Here is a 25,215-nt window from a genome sequence, read left to right as displayed (position 1 = left end):
AATGTATTTTGGCCATAACTTTTGATCCCATAGTCCGATGTGGCCAATTTCAAATAGAAAACAATTGGACAGGATTCTACGTCGAATGCAATTTGTTGCGAGCAAATCGGTTGAAGATAAGTACTCGAAAAATGAGTGACATATTTTACGCGATTTATTCGTATAAATTTGTATTTGGCCATAACTTTCGATCCCATAGTCAGATCTGGCCAATTTTAAATAGGAAACAATGGGACAAGATTCTGCGTCGAATGCAACCTGTTGCGAGCAAATCGGTTAAGGATAAGTGCCCGAAAAATGAGTGACATTTTTAACGCGATTTATTCGTATGAATTTGTATTTTGGCCATAACTTGCGATCCCATAGTCCGATCTGGCCAATTTCAAATAGGAAACAATGGGGCAGGATTCTGCGTCGAATGCAACTTGTTGCGAGCAAATCGGTTCAGGATAAGTGCCCGAAAAATGAGTGACATATTTTACGCGATTTTTTCGTATGAATTTGTATTTTGGCCATAACTTTCGATCCCATAGTCCGATCTGGCCAATTTCAAATAGGAAACAATGGGACAGGATTCTGCGTCGAATGCAACCTGTTGCGAGCAAATCGGTTAAGGATAAGTGCCCGAAAAATGAGTGACATTTTTTGAGTAGTTTTGCGCACACACACACACATACACGGCTTTGGGACAGAATGTCGAAAGACAAAAGGTCGAAGGACAAAAGGTCGACGGACAAAACGTCGAAGAGACAAAAGGTCGATGGGACAAAAGGTCGAAGGGACAAAAGGTCGAAAGGACAAAAGGTCGAGGGGACAAAACGTCGACGGGACAAAAGGTCGAAGGGACAAAAAGTCGAATGGACAAAAGGTCGAATGGACAAAATTTAAAAATCTATAATTTTGTATACATGAAAAATACTAAATATACGAGTTTGTTTGTTTGAGAACATGTTTCTGAAAAAGAAATCTAGCTTATTACATTTCCCAGAGATTTCTCCTTCTTTATTTCATGGGCAGTTCTTTAACCAATTTACAGTGAATATTCAGCAGCCAGGGTGAGCATTGTATGGTTTTGATTAGTTCTCGGGATGAGAACTGAAAAATTAATACTTGTTAGATCGTGCTCTTGTAACACGTGTCGCTTCGAGTGCATGTTTGAGTGAAATACGTTGGTTTTGGTATCTTTGATTCAGTGTCGTATAATTAATTATTTCGCCGACGCGACTTCATATACATTCCTATACATTACAATCCGATGTTGATCATGATGGAGAATCAGAAGATTGTCAGTCTCTTGTATAAATGTGTGTCAAATTCATTTTCCACTCATCATCATGTATTAGATGGGGATGTTATTGGTTTTTATTCAACGTGACGTTGTTATTGGTTTTAAATAAGAAATAAGCACTGAAGCATGTACACAAAGACTGGCCTTAAGCCGTACTGTGTATGTAAACATAATGTAAACTGTTACATTATGCACATTATTCGCTTATTCAACCGTACGAATCATTTTAATTAACACTCAAACATGCGTGATGTTGTATTTTGTACAATATTACCGAAAAAATTTCTCTCATGGTACACAGAATGAACGATCCTGCATTAGTGTTCCAGGATATAATCATGATTGTGCATATGCCACCACTCAGAGTATTCGAGAGACGGGTGCCACCTTTGGCGGTGTACAAAAAGACGGTGTGTGGCGGCGAAGAATGGACCACGAGCTAGCCCAGCTCTACGGCGAACCCAGTATCCAGAAGGTAGCTAAAGCCGGAAGGTTACGATGGGCAGGGTATGTTGTAAGAATTCCGGACAACTACCCTGCAAAGATGGTGTTCGCTTCTGATCCGGCAGGTACGAGACGGTGTGGAGCACAGCGAGCGAGGTGGGCAGACCAAGTGTAAAACGACTTGGCGAGCGTGGGGCGCATTCGAGGATGGAACCGAACCGCCTCGAACCGTTAGTTAACGTCGTTGTCGAACGGACTTTGTAAAATTCCATCGACGTTCCCATTGGCGTCAGCATTTTGGAGTTGGCAACATCGAGGCGCATTAGCAGAAGCAGGCAAGCGATATCGAGGGCGATCATCGAACGTGTATCTACCGAGGCAGTGCAGATTCAGGATACTTGTAATGTAGTTAAGTTGAGAATAATAAATCAGTTGGTTGTGAACAGTGAAGATAGTTAGACGTTTAAGTTTTTTTTAAAAAGAACTCCGTGTTCTCGAATTATTAACACGTGTATTGTTACGACAAATTGTTAATTCAGTGGTTTCTGTTCAGATGTAAACTAAATAATTGAATGAATGTACTTGCATATTGCATATTGGTGGTAGAGTTTTGTGTAGAAATTAGAGGTTGTGGGATCAAGTCAAGATTGGGCCATCGTTCTCACGAAAAGCCTGTTGGTCGGCTATGTGAATCGCTCAAATAGGTATCTTATATTACATTTTCCTTGTGCTGAATTTGCTGAAAACATGGGCCAACCTGACCCTTATTTGGCCAAGTGTCAACCCCGATGACGGTACTTACATCAAAGTTTTTCTTTGTATTGTTCTCAATACTATGGCTTTTCAATTTAGCCAATTTTGTAATTTCGACCTTTTGTCCCTTCGGCTTTGTGTCCTTCGGACCTTTTGTACCTCCGTCCTTTTGTACTTTCTACCTTTTGTCCCGTCGACCTTCTGTCCCTGCGGCCTTTGTCCATTCGACCTTTTGTCCTTCGACATTTTGTCTTACGACCTTTTGTCCTTCGACCTTTTGTCATAGATTCCACATACACACACACATACACACACACACACAGACATCACCTCAATTCGTCGAACTGAGTCGATTGGTATATAACACTATGGGTCTCCGGGCCTTCTATAAAAAGTTTGTTTTTGGAGCGATCATATAGCCTTTACCGTATACTTCGTATACGAGAAAGGCAAAAACGCCAGCAGGAAGAGCGAGACCGTGAAGAGACGGAGCAACTGTACCGCGCTAATAACGCATAAAAGTTCTATGAGAAGTTAAGCCACACATAACCGTGCCACAGCCCGATATGTGTAAGGACATAAACGGAAACCTTACAAACGAGCGTGAAGTGATATAAAGGTGGCGGCAGCACTACGCAGAGCACCTGAACGGCAATGTGGCAGACGAAGATGGCGGTATGGTGATGGACCTGGGAGAACGCGCGCAGGACATAATTTTACCGGCTCCGGATCTCCAGAAAATCCAGGAGGAGATTGGCCGGCTAAAGAACAACAAAGCCCCTGGGGTTGACCAACTACCAGAAGAGCTGTTTAAACAGGGTGGTGAGACACTGGCTAGAGCGCTGCACAACCAAGGTTTGGGAGGATGAGGTTATGCCGCAGAAGTGGATAGAAGGTGTCGTGTGTCCCATCTACAAAAAGGGCGATAAGCTGGATTGTAGCAACTACCGCGAAAGCATATTGCTGAACACCGCCTACAAGGTACTCTCTCAAATTTTATGCCGCCGACTAACACCAATTACAAGACAGTTCGTAGGGCAGTACCAGGCAGGATTTATGGGTGAACACTCTACCACAGATCGCTGATGTTCGCAGTACGTCAGGTATTGCAGAAATGCCGCGAATACAACGTGCCCACACATCATCTATTTATCGACTTCAAAGCCGCATATGATACAATCGATCGGGACCAGCTAATGCACGAAAACGGATTTCCGGATAAACTGATACGCAGAGGGTTACGGCAAGGTGATGGTCTTTCGTGTATGTTATTCAACATCGCTTTGGAAGGGGTAATACGAAGGGCAGGGATTGACACGAGTGGTACGATTTTCACGAAGTCCATCCAGTTTTTTGGTTTCGCCAACGACATTGGCACGTTACTTTGAGAGGATGGAGGAAGCCTACATCAGACTGAAAAGCGAAGCTAAACGGATTGGACTAGTCATCAACACGTCGAAGCAGAGATGCATCCTGAACAGAACATGAGCCAAGAGCGTGCCCTGGTGTTCTTAGTTTTGAACCCTGAACACAGTTCAGTGTGCACTGGGTTGGTACGCAAGCAAAACGATCTTGGTAACTAAGATTCCTTAGATTTAGAACAATGAAAAAATATTCGAGCATGCTTGATTTCTCTGCGTTAGATTCCCACGTGTTCCATTACTAGCCGAAAAATGTGTAGCATGCCGTCGCTTGAATTTGTTTTCCTAGGATACAAGCTGCTAAGTTAGGTCAGTGCTCTTGAACAGTGTGCAGTGTTCAGAACGTTTTGAACACGAACACGCATTCTCGTGTTCAGATGCATCTCTGTGTCGAAGACGAAGTACATGATAGGAAGAGGCTCAAGAGAGGTCAATGTAAGCCACCCACCACGAGTTTCTATCGGTGGTGACGAAATCGAGGTGGTTGAAGAATTCGTGTGCTTGGGATAACTGGTGACTGCCGATAACGATACCAGCAGAGAAATTCGGAGACGTATCATGGCAGGAAATCGTACGTACTTTGTCCTCCGCAAAACGCTCCGATCGAATAGAGTTCGCCGCCGTACCAAACTAACTAGGGGGAAAGACGGCTTTGGCAAGTTTTGTTCTATTATTGGCAGGGGGGTTTTTGTCGACCAAATTTTATGAAATTTGGCCACAATATTTATTGATATGCAATGAATGTTTAGGCCAAATTTGAGCCTAGTCAGTCATCAAAAACCCCCTGCCAATAATAGAACGATACCTGCCAAAGCCGTCCTTTCCCCTATCTACAAAACGCTTATTATTTTCAAGATTACCTTTGTTTGGGTCCCATCTCACTGCTCAATCTACGGCAATGAGAAGGCAGACTCGCTGGCAAAGGTGGGTGCACAGGCAGGTGAAGTTTATGATAGACAATACTCGAGCATGGAGTTTTTCCTATTAGTCCGTCAGAGTACTCTTCAAAGTTGGCAAAGAAATTGGACACACAACGAACTTGAACGGTGGCTATTTTCCATAGTTCCAAAAGTTTCTGGGCGAGCGTGGTTCAGAGGTGAGGACTTAAGTCGAGGCTTCATTCGCGTGATGTCGAGACTTATGTCTAATCACTATTCACTAAACGCACATCTGTACAGAATAAACCTTGTCGATAGCAACTTATGAAGGTGCGGAGCCGATTATGATGACATCGATCACGTAGTTTGGTCCTGCTCGGAAAATGACGCCTCCAGAGAGCAATTATTCCACGGTCCTTGAGCACATCGGCGAGTATGCGTGTGCTCCCGATGAAGTTGAGAGATTTGCAATTCCACGAACCGAGTTTCCAATCGCTAGTCCCTTTTCGTCGCAGTGGTCTTCGCCGATGGTTCCGGTCCGTACTCTCTTGTTGATTGTTCGTTGCTTATGATGTTTTAAAGGCTGGCTTGCAGGGCCTGACACCAAACCCCCTAAATTTCCGGAGGACCATTCCTCCTTATTTCCGGAGGACCATTCCTCCTTATTTCCTGTGGACCATGGTGCACAGTTTCACTTAGAGTCCCTCGCTGGCACTCGGACGATGATCAGCCGCTCCTAACATGGAGAACAGACGCTGTTGTGAGCCGATCCTGACATGGAGAACAGACGCTCAATAAGATTTGCACCTCCGGAGAGGAGCAAACCCCCCCTTCCCTGTCAGCATACGACCATAGTTCCCACCGGGGTTGGATACCCGATCTTCCCTAAGGTTGCTCGTATCCCGGCCAGCACCGCGGGGAGGTAGGGATAGGAGTTGCTGGGTAAGAGGCTAAGGACCGCGAGATGGGGTCTATTTTATTCCTTCAGGTACGCGAAGTACCAATGGTACGCTTTACCCAGCATTTGCCGTGAGAGAGCAATTATTGGATACCCTTGTGGCCAGAGGTAAACAACCCTTCAGGGAAGTTCGCGGTGTTTTGATCGTAATGTTGTCTATATGCAGGCCATTTATAGTTTTCTTTGTGCTTCTGACATCAAAATCTAACATTTTGTTTTTTTTTTCTTTCTTTAAAGTTTTTTTTTGTTCTGTATCTGCCTTTTTGTTCCGTAGAGCTCCATAGCTCTTGCCATCCGGAAGATGCTCCCAGTCGAACCATTCCTCGAGCACGACGACACGCCACATCGTCACTGACGCCAAATGCCCGGATGAGAAGCTGAAATTTCCTGATCCCAAATCCTAAGCCCCGTTCATCCTTAAACATTGTAAACTAACCTCGAGTCACCACGAGTACGCTGGCTTCTACCCCCTCTTACTAACCGTATAATAAAATGATATTGATTATATATATATCACAAAGAACAATGGCTCCGTAAAGTGTTATACACGCCTGAGCCTACCAAATAAACGAAATTGGAAAAAAACGCTTTTTAGACCGGTAGTTCTCGAGATCTGGACGATGCTCGTGGAGGACCAACGCGCACTTGGAGTTTTCGAAAGGAAAGTGCTGCGTACCATATTTGGTGGGGTGCAGATGACGGATGGTACATGGAGAAGGCGAATGAACAACGAGTTACACCAGCTGTTGGGAGAACCATCCATCGTTCACACCGCGAAAATCGGAAGACTGCGGTGGGTCGGGCACGTAGCCAGAATGTCGGGCAGTAATCCGGTGAAAATGCTTCTCGACAACGATCCGACGGGAACAAGAAGGCGATGTGCACAGCGGGCATGGTGAATCGATCAGGTGGAGGACGATTTGCGGAGTCATAAGTCGAAGAAGCAACCAATCGTGCCCAGATTCCGCACAGGTGTTTGGGGTCCCGATTGATTTCGAAAAACATTTGTTTTGACAAAAAATGGTCATGATGACCCACTCTAATAGACACTTACCTTCAATTTATTTTGTGCGAAATCAATCATTTCACGTGGTTCAATGACTACGACGGACAAAAAGGATTTCGGTTTTTACACAAACTAAACACTTCCATTCTGTAAAAAACATTTAATATTCACATAATATATACTTTTGTTTTAGCAGAATATATATATCAGCAATTATGCCCATATGCTCTCTGAGTTGCACTTCGAAGATTCAGCTGTTCTGTTTTATCTTCGATATTTTTAGGTATATAAATGGAACCCTTCATGCACTGTCCCTAAGCGACCACACGCGGGTAACCGATATTCCTGTATTGAGACGAGTTTTTCTAAAACTCAATTTCATCGCTTCGTGGTAACCGCTGTCTGTTTGATATTTGAATTTCTTCTTTTCTCGTTTTCTAGAATCGATATCGTTCGTCTGGTACCTGCCCGTTGCCCGAATAATCGTTTACCTCCCATTTAGTTTCCGATTAGCTGATGGATCTGATTGCAAACATTGATTGATGACTAATAAATTAATTCACTTGCTTGTTTTATCTTTGTTTATTTTGAGGACTAATTGTGTGTTTTTGCTTGCAGCTTCGATCCCATGGTTAATGATCTTCGTTTAATGACTTCATTGCCTTGGCCTAACCCTGTATATCACATAACCAAAAGCCCCACCGAACTGAAGGGACATTAGCTTACTTCCCAGCGCTCTCCTTCCAACTTTATCTCTCGATCGGAGATTATTTTTAATCAAAATTTCATTATATAATTGTTATTCTGTATAATAATATACAATACAATAATTTGTTTTCCGTAATTCATATTTTTAATCATATAATTATGGCCCTTGTGGAGATACGGTTCGTCGCGTCATCGGCTTGTTTTTTTTTCTTGTCTCATTTCATCCGTTGATTTTTATTATCATCTCTTTTATGGGTTCTGTTTGATCGCCTTGTTGTGGTGCAATCATAACGCATCGTGGTAGATTCCAGTCAAGAAGATGATCATTGCCTTTCGCCACGAGTCAGGATTTTTTTTATATCGGTTTTCAATTTCACTTAATTTTTTGTTTTAGTTTGCACTCACTCGCATTGGAACGCGTTGTCAATAACGAACGAATGATGGTTGTAGAGATGTTCAAGTTAGCTATACTGCCGTAATTTCCAAAATATGCGCCAAAATACAGCATTAATCACTATTATTAGCGACATGGCTTACACTTCATTCACAGACAAACAGACATAACACTCATCAAATTTCCATCGTTCACTGATTTACTGGTCAATTCAAATAATCATTAGTTGGCCAATCGATCACTTGTGGCGCGCGCATCATTTTTGCTCGAGTTTGCTCACTACCGCCATCTGGTTCGTGATTTGCCCAACTAACTGAAATCAACAGATGTCGTTAGTGTTTGAACGACGATGAATTTGATAAGTAAATGTTCAATGTGTTATGTCTGTTTGTCTGTGCTTCATTATTCCAGACCTTCGGCAATATGCAACTAGCGTAAAGCTTGTAATTAATCATTAAAATTAATATAAAAGAAATTAGGTACATATATCAGACTCAAGTTTAAACCCGCATGGGAGTATAAACACAAATTTATAAAGAGATGATGTAGATTTTCAACAAAATGAAAGTATGAAAGTATGAACGATATGCACAGATTTTGTATAACTGTCAATTGCACATAAACAGAACGTAAACGTGTCAGTTATACTCTTTTTTACAGCAAAGCAGAATTTTGCAGTAACTGAGTTGGAAAACAAATACAAAAGCAGACAAGCATTCAATTGGTAACTACTTTTTGAAATTATATTCCTTTTGAGAATTATAGAAATTAATCCAAAGATCGACAAACATGCAATTTTGCTACATCAAAGTTCAGACACATAGTGTAGGTTTTGTTGTTAGACTTAACTTGAACATCCCCACAACCCAATCTACGAGCTGTACATGACCATCCTCATATTTGTTCAGCGATCCTTCATCAGCGAACCAGCTGTGATCCGAATGTGGCTGCGCCTCCAATTTGTCCTGCTATAATTACCCGTTCGATTGCAGACCTACTGATAAGGCGACCATTTTCCATCAATGAGATGAGTTTCCAGCCCAGTCACCGGGCTTTCTACCCGTGAATCGACATCTCGCGCAACCCCAAATGATGTTCCCCGCGACCTGGCATTGGCCACATTTCCATTACCGTCACGTACTTTAGATAACCCTTATTGTGCGTGGAAGTGAGCCTGATTAAACTTAATGGGTCCCAAGGCGGGCCCGCAATCTCTCCCATGACGACCCCACGAAGGATGATGCACTCATGCAGGTTGGCTAATGTTTTCATTTGGCTTTCGAATGCACCGGCGGAATTAATTCGATTACAAGGTGATTGATTGGAAAATAACAGGAATTGGTTGGAGCAACCCATCAATTGAATGGAATTTACAAACACCGATGCGAATAGTGATACATATTCCGAAGAGGAAAATTACTCGTTCATTTCTAGCCGCGGCCAAGTGTAGGCTACTGAAATCCTACATTCAAAATAGCAACCAATTGGCTTATGGGTTTAAGAAAGATAATGAACCGATTTGTGAAAGTTGATTTAAATTGATTGGATTAACGCCTCTGTGGTGATAAGCTGCTGTGCATTTCCAAAGCTCTGCCATGGAATCAGTAGTGCATGTTGATAAATGACGTTACAAGTGGAATTGGCTGATTTCTGGTTGTTCTCGGTCGATTCGTATACTTATTAAATTATCGTGTAGAGCGGTTTTAAATCCTCCAGCTTCATCGTGATGGTGGTTACCGGTAGTGGAACAGGAACGGGTGAAGACGTCGTTTTGCCTGAGATAAAATAGGAAAAAAAAGAAATTTCTGATTAGAAAAACTTTTTTTTTGTGCCAGAGAAAATTATATTGTATACAAATGAACGTAGTATATGCCAGAGTGCTATTTTCTGCCTCTCTGATTCGCTTTCCTTATTACTTTTGGCGATGCAACGATAATTGGAAACTAGCTTGGTAGTCATATTGCTATCGCTTCTGCTTCATATGTAGGTGGTCGTGGGTTCAATCACAGGCTCGTTCGCTTCTTTTAATCTATATGTTTCTAATTCTATATGAACGAATAAGCTCGTTTCCTACATCCAAAGCTTGTTATCTTACCACATTGTACATGAGTTATAGAAAAACAAACTTTATTCCACAATCTGTTCCTAATGGTCCGCAAAGTTGTAGCTCAGCCAGCTAAAAAAACTCTAGCTTTTAAACGTAAAAAAATTAATTGTGAATACAAAAAATTGAAACCATATATATTTCATAAAGAAATCAAAATTTTCCAAAAATCAAAACATCAATCTTAGCAATAAACAATTACAAAATTTTCCAGAAAATAAATGAAAGTTTCCACAAGAAAACAATAAAGAGGAAAAAAATAAGAAAATTTCCATTAAAAAAAACAATAAAAGTAAGTGAATTCTCCATGAACAATAAACACTTTTACAGAAGGAAGCATCTATAAATTAAATAAATAAATTGAGCAATTCGCACTAATACGTAGGTGCTACAAACCATGACTATTGTTTGAGAGTAGCATCACTTCCATCCGTTACCACAGATATTGATTTGGGACTAATCACTATCTCTTAGATGGAAGCAATGCACTCTCCAATAGTCGAGATTTGTCCTGGCCACGTCCTTGCGATTGCTGAGGAAGGAGAAGGATGGTTAGTTGGACACCTACTTAAGAAAAATGCAGAGAACTACGACCTCTCATAGGTGCCACGGGAGGTTTTGGGATTGTGTGGAAGGTAACAGTAGGAATCGTTTTGGTAGCACTTGAAGCACGGGAAGAACTAAGATAGAAATACAAAGTAGAAAAGGGACAAGCCTGGAATTGAACCCACGACCTCCTGCTTATAAGACAAAAGCGGTAGCCACTAGACCACCGACTAAGCTCGACTAAACACTTTTACAGGAGGAAGCATCTACGCAAAAATGGCTTTGTTCTATTGCTTTTTATATTTTTTTCGTGGACATTTTCATATTTCTTTATTGGACTTTATTGTTTTGATTTTGTGAAACAAAAAATGAAATTGTTGATTGCCAATATTGATTTATTTATGAAAATCATGTGTTCATTTCCAATGTAACATACTGATTTCTTCGGAAAATTCTTCTTCCATAATTGCAATGACCTTTGGTCCAGAATACAGATTTACGCGGAAAGATGCGGAGAAGGGCCGTTTGGCCGAATACCGTTCGGCTGAATTCCACTAGACCGAAAGTTGTTTGGCCGAATATATCATTTGGTCGAACAGACCATTAGGCCGAAAGGGTCATTTGTCCGAAAGGGTCATTAGGCCGAAAGGGTCATTTGGGCGAAAGGGGTCGTTTGACCGAAAAGGTCATTGGCCAAATTGGTCATTCGGCCGAAAGGGTCAATAGACCGGAAGGTAATTGTTCGAAAGGGTCATTTGGCAGAATAGGACATTTGGCCAAATAAGACAATTGGCCGAATAGGTCATTTGGCCGAATAGGATATTTGAACGAATAGGTCATGTGAAAAGTGAGAAATTAGGAGTGAGAAGAGAGATGTCCCAATTCTCATTCCTCGTTTCTCACTTCTCACTGTAAAAAGTGAGAAGCGTAAAGGGAGTAGTGAGACGTCTCACCACCCACTTCGCACTACTCATTTTTCACAGCGAGAAGTAATAAATGAGGAGTAAGAAGTGAGATGTCCCAATTGTCACTCCTCATTTCTCACTTCTCACTTTAAAAATGAGAAGCACGAAGTGAGTAATGAGACGTCTCACTTCTCACTCTTCATTTTTCTTTTCTTACTGTAGAAAGTGATAAGCGCGAACTGAATAGCGAGACGTATCACTACTCACTTCGCGCTTTTCATTTTTTATAGTGAGAAGTGCAGGCCTGGTATTGGGTCACTTTTTAGTGACTTGGTCACTTTTTTCGGGTCAGTCACTAAAGTCACAAGTCACTAAAGTCACTTTTTTCAACTATTTTGAAACTATTGACTAGTTTTCGTTAAGAGCATCTTTGCGCAATAAAAAAAAGTTAAAATTTTTATCCGCCGGAAGATGCTTTATTCATGACAGGACAGATATGAAATGACGGATTTAGAAAAAAATACCACTTAGTACTTTTTGGCTAATGTTCGCAACTTCTCAGTGACTCCAAATTCGATACGAATATCGGTGTTCTTATTAGATTTACACCAGCGATTGATTGAAGGGGTTTTATGTCACAGTTTATGATTCAGAGTCTTAATATATTCATAAGGCTAATAGCAAGCCCTGCTTAATTTAAAACCATTTTGAAAAACTCGCTCGAACTTTTCATATTGTCATTATTAACGAGACTTTCGGCCCTTGGCCGGCTCATCTCGTATCTCGAATTTCTTGTTTAGGCTGTTTGAAATCCTTTACATTTTTTTTCAGGTTTCGAAATGGTTCTGGGTTTCAGATTTATAAACTTTATGAGTCAAATAAAATCTATGTCGAAAAATTATTTAAATGAATTTCTATCATAAAAAGTGCCATTTTCACAAACAAGCGAATATTTTTCGAAAAAGTTCGAACCCAAAGAAAATAAAATGATTGCACCACTGGAGCGAAAAATACAAAAATAAATATTAAACACGGCACGGCAAATGCTGGGTAAAGCGTACCATTGGTACTTCGCGTACCTGAAGGAATAAAATAGACCCCATCTCGCGGTCCTTAGCCTCTTACCCAGCAACTCCTATCCCTACCTCCCCGCGGTGCTGGCCGGGATACGAGCAACCTTAGGGATGATCGGGTAACCAACCCCGGTGGGAACTATGGTCTGCTGACAGGGAAGGGGGGGTTTGCTCCTCTCCGGAGGTGCAAACCTTATTGAGCGTCTGTTCTCCATGTCAGGATCGGCTCACAACAGCGTCTGTTCTCCATGTTAGGGGCGGCTGATCATCGTCCGAGTGCTAGCGAGGGACTGTGCACCATGGTCCACCGGAAATAAGGAGGAATGGTCCTCCGGAAATTTAAGGGGTTTGGTGTCAGGCCCTGCAAGCCAGCCTTTAAAAAATCATAAGCAACGAACAATCAACAAGAGAGTACGGACCGGAACCATCGGCGAAGACCACTGCGACGAAAACGGACTAGCGATTGGAAACTCGGTTCGTGGAACTGCAAATCTCTCAACTTCATCGGGAGCACACGCATACTCGCCGATGTGCTCAAGGACCGTGGATTCGGCATCGTAGCGCTGCAGGAGGTTTGTTGGAAGGGATCAATGGTGCGAACGTTTAGAGGTAATCATACCATCTACCAGAGCTGCGGCAACACACACGAGCTGGGAACAGCTTTCATAGTGATGGGCGATATGCAAAGGCGCGTGATCGGGTGGTGGCTGATCAATGAAAGAATGTGCAGGTTGAGGATCAAAGGCCGGTTCTTCAACTTCAGCATAATCAACGTCCATAGCCCACACTCCGGAAGCACTGATGATGATAAGGGCGCATTCTACGCGCAGAGTACTGGAACGTGAGTACGACAGCTGCCCAAGCCACGACGTCAAAATCATCATAGGAGATTTGAACGCTCAGGTTGGCCAAGAGGAGGAGTTTAAACCGACTATTGGAAAGTTCAGCGCTCACCGGCTGACAAACGAAAACGGCCTACGACTAATTGATTTCGCCGCCTCCAAGAATATGGCCATTCGCAGCACCTACTTCCAACACAGCCTCCCGTATCGGTACACCTGGAGATCACCACTGCAGACTGAATCACAAATCGACCACGTTCTGATTGATGGACGGCACTTCTCCGACATTATCGACGTCAGGACATATCGTGGCGCTAACATCGACTCTGACCACTATCTGGTGATGGTTAAACTGCGCCCAAAACTATCCGTCATCAACAATGTTCGGTACCGACGACCGCCGCAGTACGACCTAGAGCGACTGAAGCAACCTGATGTCGCCACTGCATACGCGCAGCATCTCGAGGCAGCGTTGCCGGAAGAGGGTGAGCTCGGTGGGGCCCCTCTTGAGGACTGCTGGAATACAGTCAAAGCAGCCATTAACGACGCAGCGGAGAACAACGTCGGGTATATGGGTCGAAGTCGACGGAACGATTGGTTCGACGAAGAGTGCAGACAGATTCTGGAGGAGAAGGACGCAGCGCGGGCGGTCGCGCTGCAGCAAGGTACTCGGCAGAACGTGGAACGTTATAGACGGAAGCGGAGACAGCAGACCCGCCTATTTCAGGAGAAAAAACACCGCCTGGAAGAAGCGGAGTGCGAGGAGGTGGAACAGCTGGGCCGTTCTCAAGATACACGCAAGTTCTATCAGAAGCTCCGGGATAAGGATGGGAGCATCTTGACGGACGAACGTCTGGTGATCGAAAGATGGAAGCAGCACTACGAGGAACATCTGAATGGCGCTGAGAGTACAGGCAGTGAAAGTCAAGGCAGCGGAGGAGATGACTACGCCAGTTCAGCGGACGATGGAAGCCAACCAGCCCCCACCTTGAGGGAAGTTAAGGATGCCATTCAACAGCTAAAGACCAATAAAGCAGCTGGTAAGGATGGTATCGGAGCTGAGCTCATCAAGGTGAGCCCGGAAAACCTGACCACTTGCCTGCACAAACTGATAGTCAGAATCTGGGAAACCGAACAGCTACCGGAGGAGTGGAAGGAAGGGGTTATATGCCCCATCTACAAGAAAGGCGACAAACTGGAGTGTGAGAACTTTCGAGCGATCACCATCCTTAATGCCGCTTACAAAGTGATATCCCAGATCATCTTCCGTCGTCTGTCACCATTAGTGAAGGAGTTCGTGGGAAGTTATCAAGCCGGCTTCGTTGACGGCCGCTCGACAATGGACCAGGTTCTTACTGTACGGCAAATCCTTCAAACATGCCGTGAATACCAGGTCCCAACACACCATCTGTTCGTTGATTTCAAGGCGGCATACGACAGTATAGACCGCGTAGAGCTATGGGAAATTATGGACGAGAACAGCTTCCCGGGAAGCTTACCAGACTGATCAAAGCAACGGTGGATGGTGTGCAAAACTGTGTGAAGATTTCGGGCGAACACTCCAGTTCGTTCGAATCGCGCCGGGGACTAAGACAAGGTGATGGACTTTCGTGCCTGTTGTTCAACATTGCGCTAGAAGGTGTCATGCGGAGAGCCGGGTGTAACAGCCGGGGTACGATTTTCAACAGATCCAGTCAATTTATTTGCTTCGCAGATGACATGGACATTGTCGGCCGAACATTTGCAAAGGTGGCAGAACTGTACACCCGCCTGAAACGTGAAGCAACAAAAGTTAGACTGGTGGTGAATGCGTCAAAGACAAAGTACATGCTTGTGGGCGGAACCGAGCGCGACAGGGCCCGCCTGGGAAGCAGTGTTACGATAGACGGGGATACCTTCGAGGTGGTCGAGGAATTCGTCTACCTCGGATCCTTGCTAACGGCTGACAACAACGTTAGTCATGAAATACGAAGGCGCATCATCTGTGGAAGTCGGGCCTACTACGGGCTCAAGAAGAAACTGCGGTCGAAAAAGATTCGCCACCGCACCAAATGTGTCATGTACAAGACGCTTATAAGACCGGTTGTCCTCTATGGACATGAAACATGGACAATGCTCGAGGAGGACTTGCAAGCACTCGGAGTATTCGAGAGACGGGTGCTTAGGACCATCTTTGGCGGTGTGCAAGAAGACGGTGTGTGGCGGCGAAGAATGAACCATGAGCTCGCCCAACTCTACGGCGAACCCAGTATCCAGAAGGTAGCTAAAGCCGGAAGGGTACGATGGGCAGAACATGTTGCAAGAATGCCGGACAGCAACCCTGCACAGATGGTGTTCGCTTCCGATCCGGCAGGTACGAAACGGCGTGGAGCGCAGCGAGCGAGATGGGCAGACCAGGTGCAAAACGACTTGGCGAGCGTGGGGCGTATCCGAGGATGGAGAGATGCGGCCTCGAAGCGTGCATTGTGGCGTCAAATTGTTGATTCAGTGTTATCTGTTTAGATGTTAACTAAATAAATGAATGAAATATTAAACAAAAGAATTACGACTGGAAGATTTGGTGTTTTATTGTGTGGCTTTCTCAGTCTAATTTAGTCAGAACGATTGTTTTGTTTTGCCCGACGTTTCGGCCTGTATTTTTTCCTTTTTCAAGGGTGAAACAGTCTACCGTTTTTCGTTATTTGATTTGCCGTAGACGGTAGACTGTTTCACCCTTGAAAAAGGCCAAATATACAGGCAGAAACGTCGGGCAAAACAACACTAATCGTTTTGACTAAATTAGACTGAGAAAGCCACTCAACAAATATTAAAAAGAATGAAATAAACCAAACTCATCATATTTCACTTAAGTCACAATTGTCATAAGACGAACTATTCCATTTAATTCCATCACTTTGAAAACTTTGATCAGTGTCTCATACTTGACTCGACTTGAAAGACAAAGACGTCATTACCGTCATTACTGTTGAGGTCGAAGTACCTATACTTGTAAAGATTGCAAAGTAATGGAATTAAAAGTTAAGGACAAATGAACACATTCCACTATATTAGAACACAATTTTCTTTTTATCAGTTTTGTTAAATAATGTTTTAGCAATTCTTAACTTTTGTGGAATTTATTGCTCCTTCAAATTGAAATTTTCGGCCAAAAGATATTAGAGAGAGACAGAATTTTTTTTAAATTATTCGTGTCGGGCTTATCAACTTCATATAAAAATCAGTTTTTGCCACTGCAAATAAAATTAAAAGTCACTATTTGGTCACTATTTCTGCAGCTGATAGTCACTATTTGGTCCCTTTTTCACCAGTGTTAGTCACTTAAGTCACTATTTTGAGCGGCATTGACTGCTATCAGCCCTGGAAGTAAGAAATGAGGAATGAGAAGTGAGACGTATCACTTCTCAATCCTCATTTCTCACTTCTTACTGTGAAAAGTGAGTAGTGCAAATTGGGTAGTGAGACGTCTCACTACTCACTTCACACTTCTCACTTTTTACAGTGAGAAGTGAGAAATGAAGAATGAGAAATGAGACGTCTCTCTTCTCACTCCAAAATTTCTCACTTGTCAAATGACCTATTCGGCCAAATGACCAATTCGGTCAAATATCTTGTTCGGCCAAATGACCCTTTCGGTCAAATGACCCTTTCGGCCTAATAACCCTTTTAGCCAAATTACCCTTTTGGCCAAATTACCGTTTTAGCCAAATTACCCTTTCGGCCAAACGACCCTTTCAGCCAAACGACCCTTTCGGCCAAACGATCCTTTCGGCCAAATGACTCTTTGGCCTAATGGTTTGTTCGGTCAAATGGCTTTCGGCCGAATGGGTTTCGGCCAAACGACCCTTCGCCATAAATTGATATAACTCGACAATGGGAAAAGATACAAATGATATTCTTATAGCAAAACATTCGTGACAAATAGAAAATAAAAAATCTACAGCTTTAACACTTTTTATTCGTTTTATCATTATCACCCTATTGCAAGATTACGAGAAATATTTTGCGGAATATTGACATGAAATGTTCTATTAAATTGTAGTGCAGCATATTCCAATCTACTTTGCAATATAAACTTTTTCTGTAACTCACTGATTTAGAGCAATTTTATTTACTAGGATCCCTCAAAATATTTTTGTCATTATTAATTATCAATATTTTTGATAATAAAATTATTTTGAGATTTTTAGTCGAATGTCTTTACTTGTCATAAAACGAGTTCGCACAATCTCATTTAATTCCACCACTTAATTGTATCTTGACAGATACGTATTTCGACTTCAACAGTAAGGTCGTCTTCAGTGTCTCGTATTTTACTCGACTCGAGTTTGTACAAACTCGTCTTATGACAAGTGAATATTTTTGATCTGCTCATTTTATTTTTCATGAATGTCACCTTTCGAAGACTTTTGAGGCTTTTCAAGACGCGTGTTAGCAAAACATCGTCTGCATCTTTTTCCGTTGTCGAGTTATATCAATTTATTTGAAAAAATATGACATTAGTAAAATTGGTAAAACTTGGGATAAAAAAATTGCATATGATTAATTTTTTGACATAATAAAGAGTTGCTCTTTCAAATGCCGTGTAAACATATATTTTTTAGTTTCTCCAATCGAAGATAAAACATTTGAATAAACGTAATTTGACAGAAAGACGATTATAACTTTTGATCGGCAAAAGATATTGAGCATATGATGCGCCATCGTATTCTTTGATAGTATCATTATGTTAGCCTAACTATTCCGAAGAACTTTGTATAACAACATTTTTTGGTTTTGCTAAGACGAGTTTAATACTTTCTATTTCATTCCACTACGTTTTGTTATCTTTGCAGATACGTATTTCGGCCTCAACTGTTAGGCTGTCATCAGTGTCGCGTACTCGGCTCGACCTAGTCGAATAAGATGAATACGGCCTCACAGTTAAGGCCGAATTACGCTTCTGCAAAGATAACAAAACGTAGTGGAATTAAATGGAAAGTATGATGATGAAAATGGATCGATCGCCTCGATTTTATGTTACGGTTGCTAATCAATTGATTTTCGGCGACATCAATAAGATCTCTCCGAAAATCAATCGATTAGCAACCGAAACATGAATGGAAAGTACTAAACTTTTCTTAGACAGTTGAATACATTCCACTAAAATGAGCTTAAAATATTTTTTCTGATAGTTTTGTCCTAAAATGCATCTTTCCGCACCGTATCCTGGACCAAAATTAGTTGCTTTCACCGTGATTTCGTTATCGTCATTTTTTTTTAATATTGTGTGGCAAATTTTTACTTTTCTAGGGCGAGTTTTTATTTTAGTTATTATTTTTGGTATTATTTTATAATATTCTACCCCTTATTCATATCAAGTTTAACCCAACTGCTGTTATCAAGAACGTCCCTTCTACTCGGGTTCAATACCAAAATGGTGAGGTGTTTGTCATGTCCCAAAGTACGCCATGTAAGAAGCAAGACATAGACATAGACATAGAAGTATAATATTGGTTGAAACTGACAAAAAAAAAGATAATTTGCAAATGCATTAATATGAAGTTAAATGTAAGTAACGTTATGTAACTATCCCCTTTATTTTGATACACATTAATGAAGCCTGAATAAGTTCGAGAAAACAAATTAAAAAATGTTTGCTTCAATCCCAGATACAGCCATTAGAAAACGATTTTTTTTGGGAAAAAATCTAAATAATTTATGATCCGCATGAAATATCAGAAAGCCGTGAAAAATTTCACCTATCAAATCTCTTAAATTGCTCTGCCAGAGCAGAAGTTCTGAACCCCTTGACAGAATTGAACCAAATTTGGAGCACATGTCTTTTATCCTTAGGAGACAATTATAGTGATGGTGAGAGAGTCACTGGAAGAGCAAAGGTGTGGGGGACGAGAGTTGTTGAGTTTTTGATCAACTCAGGGTAACTCCTCAACCCCTTGACCGAATTGAACCAAAATATTCCCCGTCCTAATGTGACAATTTAGGTGGAGGTGGCTAGGACATTGAAAAAGGATTAGGAGGGTGTGAAGTAGGGGTATTGTTTAATTATCGATCAATTCAGTGTAATTTCTGAACCATTTGACTAATTTCCACTAAATTTTGAACACATTTTCTCTGTTTAAGGAAGACGATATTAGACTGGGTGGGAGTGTAATTTTTTTTTCTTTATTTGAGTGATTTTTTAGTAAGATAAGGGAGTGTCGTAGAAAAAGAGAGGAAGGCATATTTATGAAACGAACAATTTTGTATCAGTTTTCAACGCGTGGGTCGATTTTAAGCAAATTTGGAAACGATTATAAAAGGGTAGGTAGGGTCATTTGGAATGCGAGAGTTTATTGGAGTTGGCTATTATTTAAAAAACGAACAATTCTCGCTTAACTTTTCAAAAGGACCTAAGTAACTTTTTTTTCATGAATTAATTAGAGTACTGCAATCAAAAGCTTTCATGTTTTTCTGTTGATTGCTCTATTCAAATTAATTCATGAAAAAAATGTTACTTAGGTCCTTTTGAAAAGTTATGCGAGAATTCATTATAACTTTTGAACCTTTTAACCGATTTCCACAGACAGGAGTCGTAGCAAGCGCCACGAAAGGATGTGTTTTTTCGTGACGTTTCTCGTTTTTTCTTGTGCAATAAGCAGTTTAAGTGATGAAGAAAAAAAATCAATGTATCAAGTTGCTTAGTGCTTATTCCCAAGTTTAGAAACTGAAATCCTAGTGAGTTGAATTGTACTATGATTTACAACATCGAAGATGCACCACTGTCCCGGAGGAGACACAGAGTGGTTCCAGTTGAATTCCAGTTTGTGGCATTTGGATCCTTATATTCCAGGAGTGCATTGAGTATAATTTTATTTTTTATACCTTTTCGTTCTTTCTATTCTATTTATTTGTCATTTCTCTAATTATTTCTCATATAATGATGTAGATTCTTACTTGATGGATGATCCTTTTTTGAAAACAATACTACCTACATCGCTAGTTGAATTTCGAATTATTTAGTGTCAATTAGTGGTCCAGTTTAGGATTTTAATTTTCCAAAAGAAAACTTTATTGGCTTTCTGTATTTCACAGGTGGTATCGATCAATCAAGATAACGCGTGGTGAAATTGGTTCGCAGCGAAAAGACAACAGTTTTTACTGATAAGAAAATAATGTATAGCATTTAGTGTAATGTCTTTACTTGTCATAAGACAAGTTAAAGCTTTCCCATGAATTGTAACTACGTGTTTTGACCTCAACAGGAAAAAGGAAGAAGGAAGAATTAAGACGGGAGAAAGAAGGAAGAAGGAAGAGGGAAGAAATAGAAAAGAAGAAGGAAAAATGAAAAAGAAAGAAGGAAGAAAGAATAAGGAAGAAGGAAGGGAAGAAAAAAAGAAGAAGGATGAAAGAAGAAAGAAGAACTAAGAAGGCAGACGGGATAAAGAAGGAGGAGGGAAGAAGAAAAAAGGAAGAAAGAAGAAGGAAAAAATAAGAAGGAAAAAAGAAGGAGGAAGGGAGAAGGAAGAAGGAAGAATGAAGAAGGAAAAAAAGAAGAAAGAAGGAAAAAGGAAGAAGGAAGAAGAAAGAAGGAAGAAGGAAGAAAGAAGGAAGAAGAAGAAAGAAGAAAGAATGAAAAGGAAGAAGGAAGGAGGAAGAAAGAAGAAGGAAAAGGATGAAGAGAGATGCAAGAAGGGAGAAAGAAGAATGGGGAAGGTGAAGAAAGAACTACTCATTTTTCACTTTGTGCTTCTTTTTGTTAATTCGGCCTAATGACCATTCGGCCTAATGACCTTCGGCCAAATGTCCATCGGCCTAATGGCCTGACACCGATATCAGTATGCAGTCTACGAAATGCTCCATTATAACGCAATGCAACCTCGGAAGTAATTCTGCCGTTTTGTTCATCCATATTTCCGAAAAAAAACCTACCATTAGATTATACTAATCAGAACATATTATTGCATCTATATGTGAAAAATACATCAAATAACCTTTTCTCTTCTCGATTCCAAGTTATGTCAAATGGCGTTATGCCAAATGACTTTACGCCAAACGATATTCTCCCGAAAATGCCATTTTAGAGGAAACAACATTTCCCCGGAAATATCAGATTATAATAAGAATTTATTTAGGGGAGTCAATGCTTTCAAAAATGAAGTCTACCTCCTTTTAATCAAATGATGAAATATCAATCACATAACAAAATCACCATGTTGACCATTTTGCTTCATCACTCCCCGATTTAAAAAAAAAACTGCGAATCAAACTAGCAAGTCCGGACAAGACTGGGTAATTACAGCTAGTTACCTATCAATCATCATTTTTCGTGACTTCCAAAAAAACATGCATTTTATTTTTACACATTATTTCGGAAAAACGCATTTTTTTTCCCAAAAATAGGGTTTCGGTAGGCATCTCAGGCGGACTATTGTGCTTTGGCACACCCCTCTAAACGCGCTATTACATGTTTTAGTTAAATTTAATAAATTTCAACTAACTGCATCGCAAATTCTGGAGTGAACACACCCGATTACGTTGGCGTGTTGGCAAAATGATGTTTCTCCCCTTGGTTTTAGATCCCGTGTCTGGAATTGAACCAGGCCGGGAATACCCCATACAAAAAGTGTGACCTAGGGGTTAGGTGGGTTAAATGGATGGTTCCTCTTATACACTAACTTCTTTTTGTACTCAGCATTTATCAATTTGTTGGCACTGAGCTGCACTATTCTCGGTCATTGAAAATGGATATGATCGATATATTCAGATACAAAAACAAAAATAAAAACCCAATGCATTCAATATAAGGCACCTTTTCATATATTTACACAATAATATCGTAGCATGTTTAGCAAATTATAGAAATATATTTTTTGCATACAATTGTCCTAATCATATTAATCATACTTACAAATCTTGTCATCTGTGTGAATTCGGATATGAGAATTTAACGTGCTAGACTGTCTAAACTGTTTTCGGCATACCGCGCACTCGTAGGGTTTTTCGCCTGTAAGTGAACAAAAATCATGGAATTGTTAGTTTTTTTAGTTCAAAGTATTAAATGTTTTAAAAAATTTCGCAATAGCTTTAAGATTAGTCTAAAACATTTCTGCGTGCTTTCAACTTGGCTAGTAGAAAAATACCAATAACTTTGAAAATAACTTTGTATTTAAAATCTCGATTATTTTGAGCAATTAAATATTTTCCAGAGCTTATCATCTTACCGGTATGTATTTTCATATGATTCGAGAGCGTTCCTGTCTGTCTAAAACTCTTATTGCAATATGTACAAGTGTAGGGTTTTTCACCTGAAAAAAAATTAAAAAAGGGGTTTAATAACTTAACCATTATGCATCAGAACATCGAACCTACCTGTGTGAATTTTCAGGTGGTTTGACAGGGTCGTAGTTTGGCGGAACTCCTTGGGGCACATTGTGCACTTGAAAGGTTTCACAGCTGGGAAGAGTAGAGGCTGTCACTATTATTTATGGGACACCGTTCGAATTTTGAGTGGGTACAAGTTTCTAGTCGAAACAATGCAAATGGAAATCAGGAATACTTACAATACTTATCGTCCGAATGGATCCTAATGTGACTATTAAGCGTACTAGACTGTCGGAACTGCTTTCCACAAACGGAACATTCGTAAGGTTTTTCACCTGCACAAAGAGATGGTAACAATGAATGGCTTAATCTCACCAGAATGAACATTCTTCAACATACCAGTGTGGATTTTCAGATGATTCGAAAGCGTACTCAGCTGCCGAAACTGTTTACTACAAAACGAGCAGTGAAATGGTTTTTCACCTATAGGAATGGAAGAAATTTAGAAATGATTTTAATAAAAAGGTAATTCTGCTGTTTACCTGTGTGTATTTTTATGTGATTCGATAACGTTGTAGTCTGGCGGAACTCTTTCGAGCATATTGTGCATTTATAGGGTTTGTCGCCTGCAATTATCGCAAAATAGGATCATTGCTTATTTACCGAAATTTTGACAACAAACTAATTACCTGTATGGATTTTCATGTGGTTGGTCAGAGTGCTGAGCTGTCGAAACTGTTTCTCGCACTCTGAACATTGGAACGGTTTACTGCAACTGGCAACTTTCATCACGGGTGGCCGGGTCACTTCCATGTTTATGTCTCCTGGGTTATCCATACTGTTCATATCTTAACGAAATCCGTGTTCTCCTATATTAGATATTGACTCGAAAAGTTCCTAGTCGTGCAGAATTATGGGTTGCTCTAGCTCAGATCATATCACAGCCGTAATTTCGAAGAAGATGATGCCACTTTTCAATAGATCCAAGCCATGCTGAATGAAAATTAGAAGAAACATGATTTATACATCATCATTAGTCATCAGGTTTGTCTGCGTCTAAATTATAATTGGCTTCTTATTAAATTCGGCACATGCACTTCAAATCGCGGTATGCTGTAATCTTTTTCACTCAAAGAATACCTGAAACCGGCATCAAAACAAACTTTTACAGCAACAAATATTCTAAACCAACAACAATTTAGGAACAATCTTGTCTTGCGAAAAATAAACATTCGAAAGCCATTCGATACCGACAAGTACAGCAAAATATTTCTTGAGGTTATGTTCTACCTCCTTTCAGTTTTACGTGAATGTGTTAGTAAATCAGAAGAAAAATTATTTCAACTCTCTCTCTCACTGCAATACTCTCAATCCTTTTTCTTATCACGTACCTAGTTTTTCTAGACAAACAATTTGTTTACGATAAAATCAAGTTCAATATTACAGATTCCTTACCTTGAGCTTCTCCAGTTCGTTACGAACGTTGTCACCGACCACCAATAGTCTACTTGGCACTGCCTTCAACCGTCCAGATACCTATTGCCTGCTTCACTACCCGGAAGAAGAGGACTGTGCTTCCAGTTTTGCGGCTATCGATAATCGTGCCGCTCTAAGCAGTTACATTGGACTGCTCCACGGAAACTAGCATTTCCTTCCAGTCTAATGCATATTTATCGCCAATTTAACAGTAGGAACACCAATTTTCTCCCTTTCCTAATGCTGATGTCAGCTACCGTCCAGAAGAACACGCACCACACGCACAGGAGGAAAGGTAAAAAATGTTATTTTTTCACAGTTTGACAGTTCAGGCTCTCACCAGTCGGTGCACTGTGGCGACTGTGTGCGTGCGGGAGCGTCAATGTTTTTCTTGGCGTGCCGGGTGAGGTACTAGAACGAGCTGAGAGAGCGAGAGAGTGTAAACAAATAGCCGGTTGACAGCTGAAATCGATGAAATGTCATGCCGATAGACGATTTCGACGAAGTCATACATGTGTAACGGTCGGCACACGTGGTCCAATTTGAAGAGCATTGTCATTTGTGTATTGCATATATGACGGTAATATACAATGCAAGAAAATAATAGACAGTGAACCGTTTTACTGTAGTGTAGTTTTTGCCTTCAAAGTAAAACAAAGATGAATTAACTTTTAGTAAAAAAAACACGAGAAGATTTAAGAAATGTCATATGGTAAAACCTAATAGAAATTAGCTGAACAGCTTGTGACGGAAACAAAGCCTTTTTGTACACTAATGAATTTGATTACGATCCAACGATAACCATTTCATTCAATAGTTATGACGGAAATGAAATTTCAAAGATTGTTGTCTTGATTGATTATAAATCACGAAAATCAGGTTTTCCCGGTGAAGTAATGCGGTTTAGCTTACCCTTTTAAAATGAATATGTATTCCATCATCGACTTCTAGAGATTTCTTCTTCCTCCTTCCATGCGTCGGCACATACCTAATTGCACACAAATTCACACATGGATACTATGACCCACATGGAAAGTATGTGGGAACACTCATGCAATGTATGTGGGCGCATGGAATATATGTGTCGAAAATATATAATCCATTTCGCTACCCCCATTG

The 25,215-nt window shown here is 40.8% G+C and overlaps 1 protein-coding gene across 3 annotated transcripts; it reads right to left on the bottom strand.

The window, feature by feature from the left end:
- Nucleotides 1–7,972: 7,972 nt before the first annotated feature.
- Nucleotides 7,973–24,438, bottom strand: LOC134211404 (gastrula zinc finger protein XlCGF8.2DB-like). Of its 3 annotated transcripts, none has more exons than XM_062688217.1 (9): nucleotides 24,076–24,435; nucleotides 23,310–23,613; nucleotides 23,163–23,246; nucleotides 23,020–23,103; nucleotides 22,860–22,955; nucleotides 22,669–22,752; nucleotides 22,521–22,604; nucleotides 22,208–22,303; nucleotides 7,973–9,625 (listed from the first exon to the last, which is right to left on the bottom strand). In XM_062688217.1, the coding sequence occupies exons 2-9, from the start codon at nucleotides 23,464–23,466 to the stop codon at nucleotides 9,531–9,533; spliced, it is 780 nt and encodes a 259-aa protein (XP_062544201.1). In that variant the 5' UTR covers nucleotides 23,467–23,613; nucleotides 24,076–24,435; the 3' UTR covers nucleotides 7,973–9,530. The 3 variants fall into 3 exon arrangements, with proteins under 3 accessions (XP_062544201.1, XP_062544202.1, XP_062544203.1); XM_062688218.1 differs by lacking the exon at nucleotides 24,076–24,435 and adding an exon at nucleotides 23,761–23,904; XM_062688219.1 differs by lacking the exon at nucleotides 23,163–23,246 and having other exon boundaries at nucleotides 24,076–24,438.
- Nucleotides 24,439–25,215: the final 777 nt, after the last annotated feature.

This window comes from Armigeres subalbatus, chromosome 2 (assembly GCF_024139115.2).
Source record: "Armigeres subalbatus isolate Guangzhou_Male chromosome 2, GZ_Asu_2, whole genome shotgun sequence".
In the NCBI taxonomy this organism is placed as follows: domain Eukaryota; kingdom Metazoa; phylum Arthropoda; class Insecta; order Diptera; family Culicidae; genus Armigeres; species Armigeres subalbatus.
This window is presented reverse-complemented; position numbering and strand designations above follow the sequence as displayed.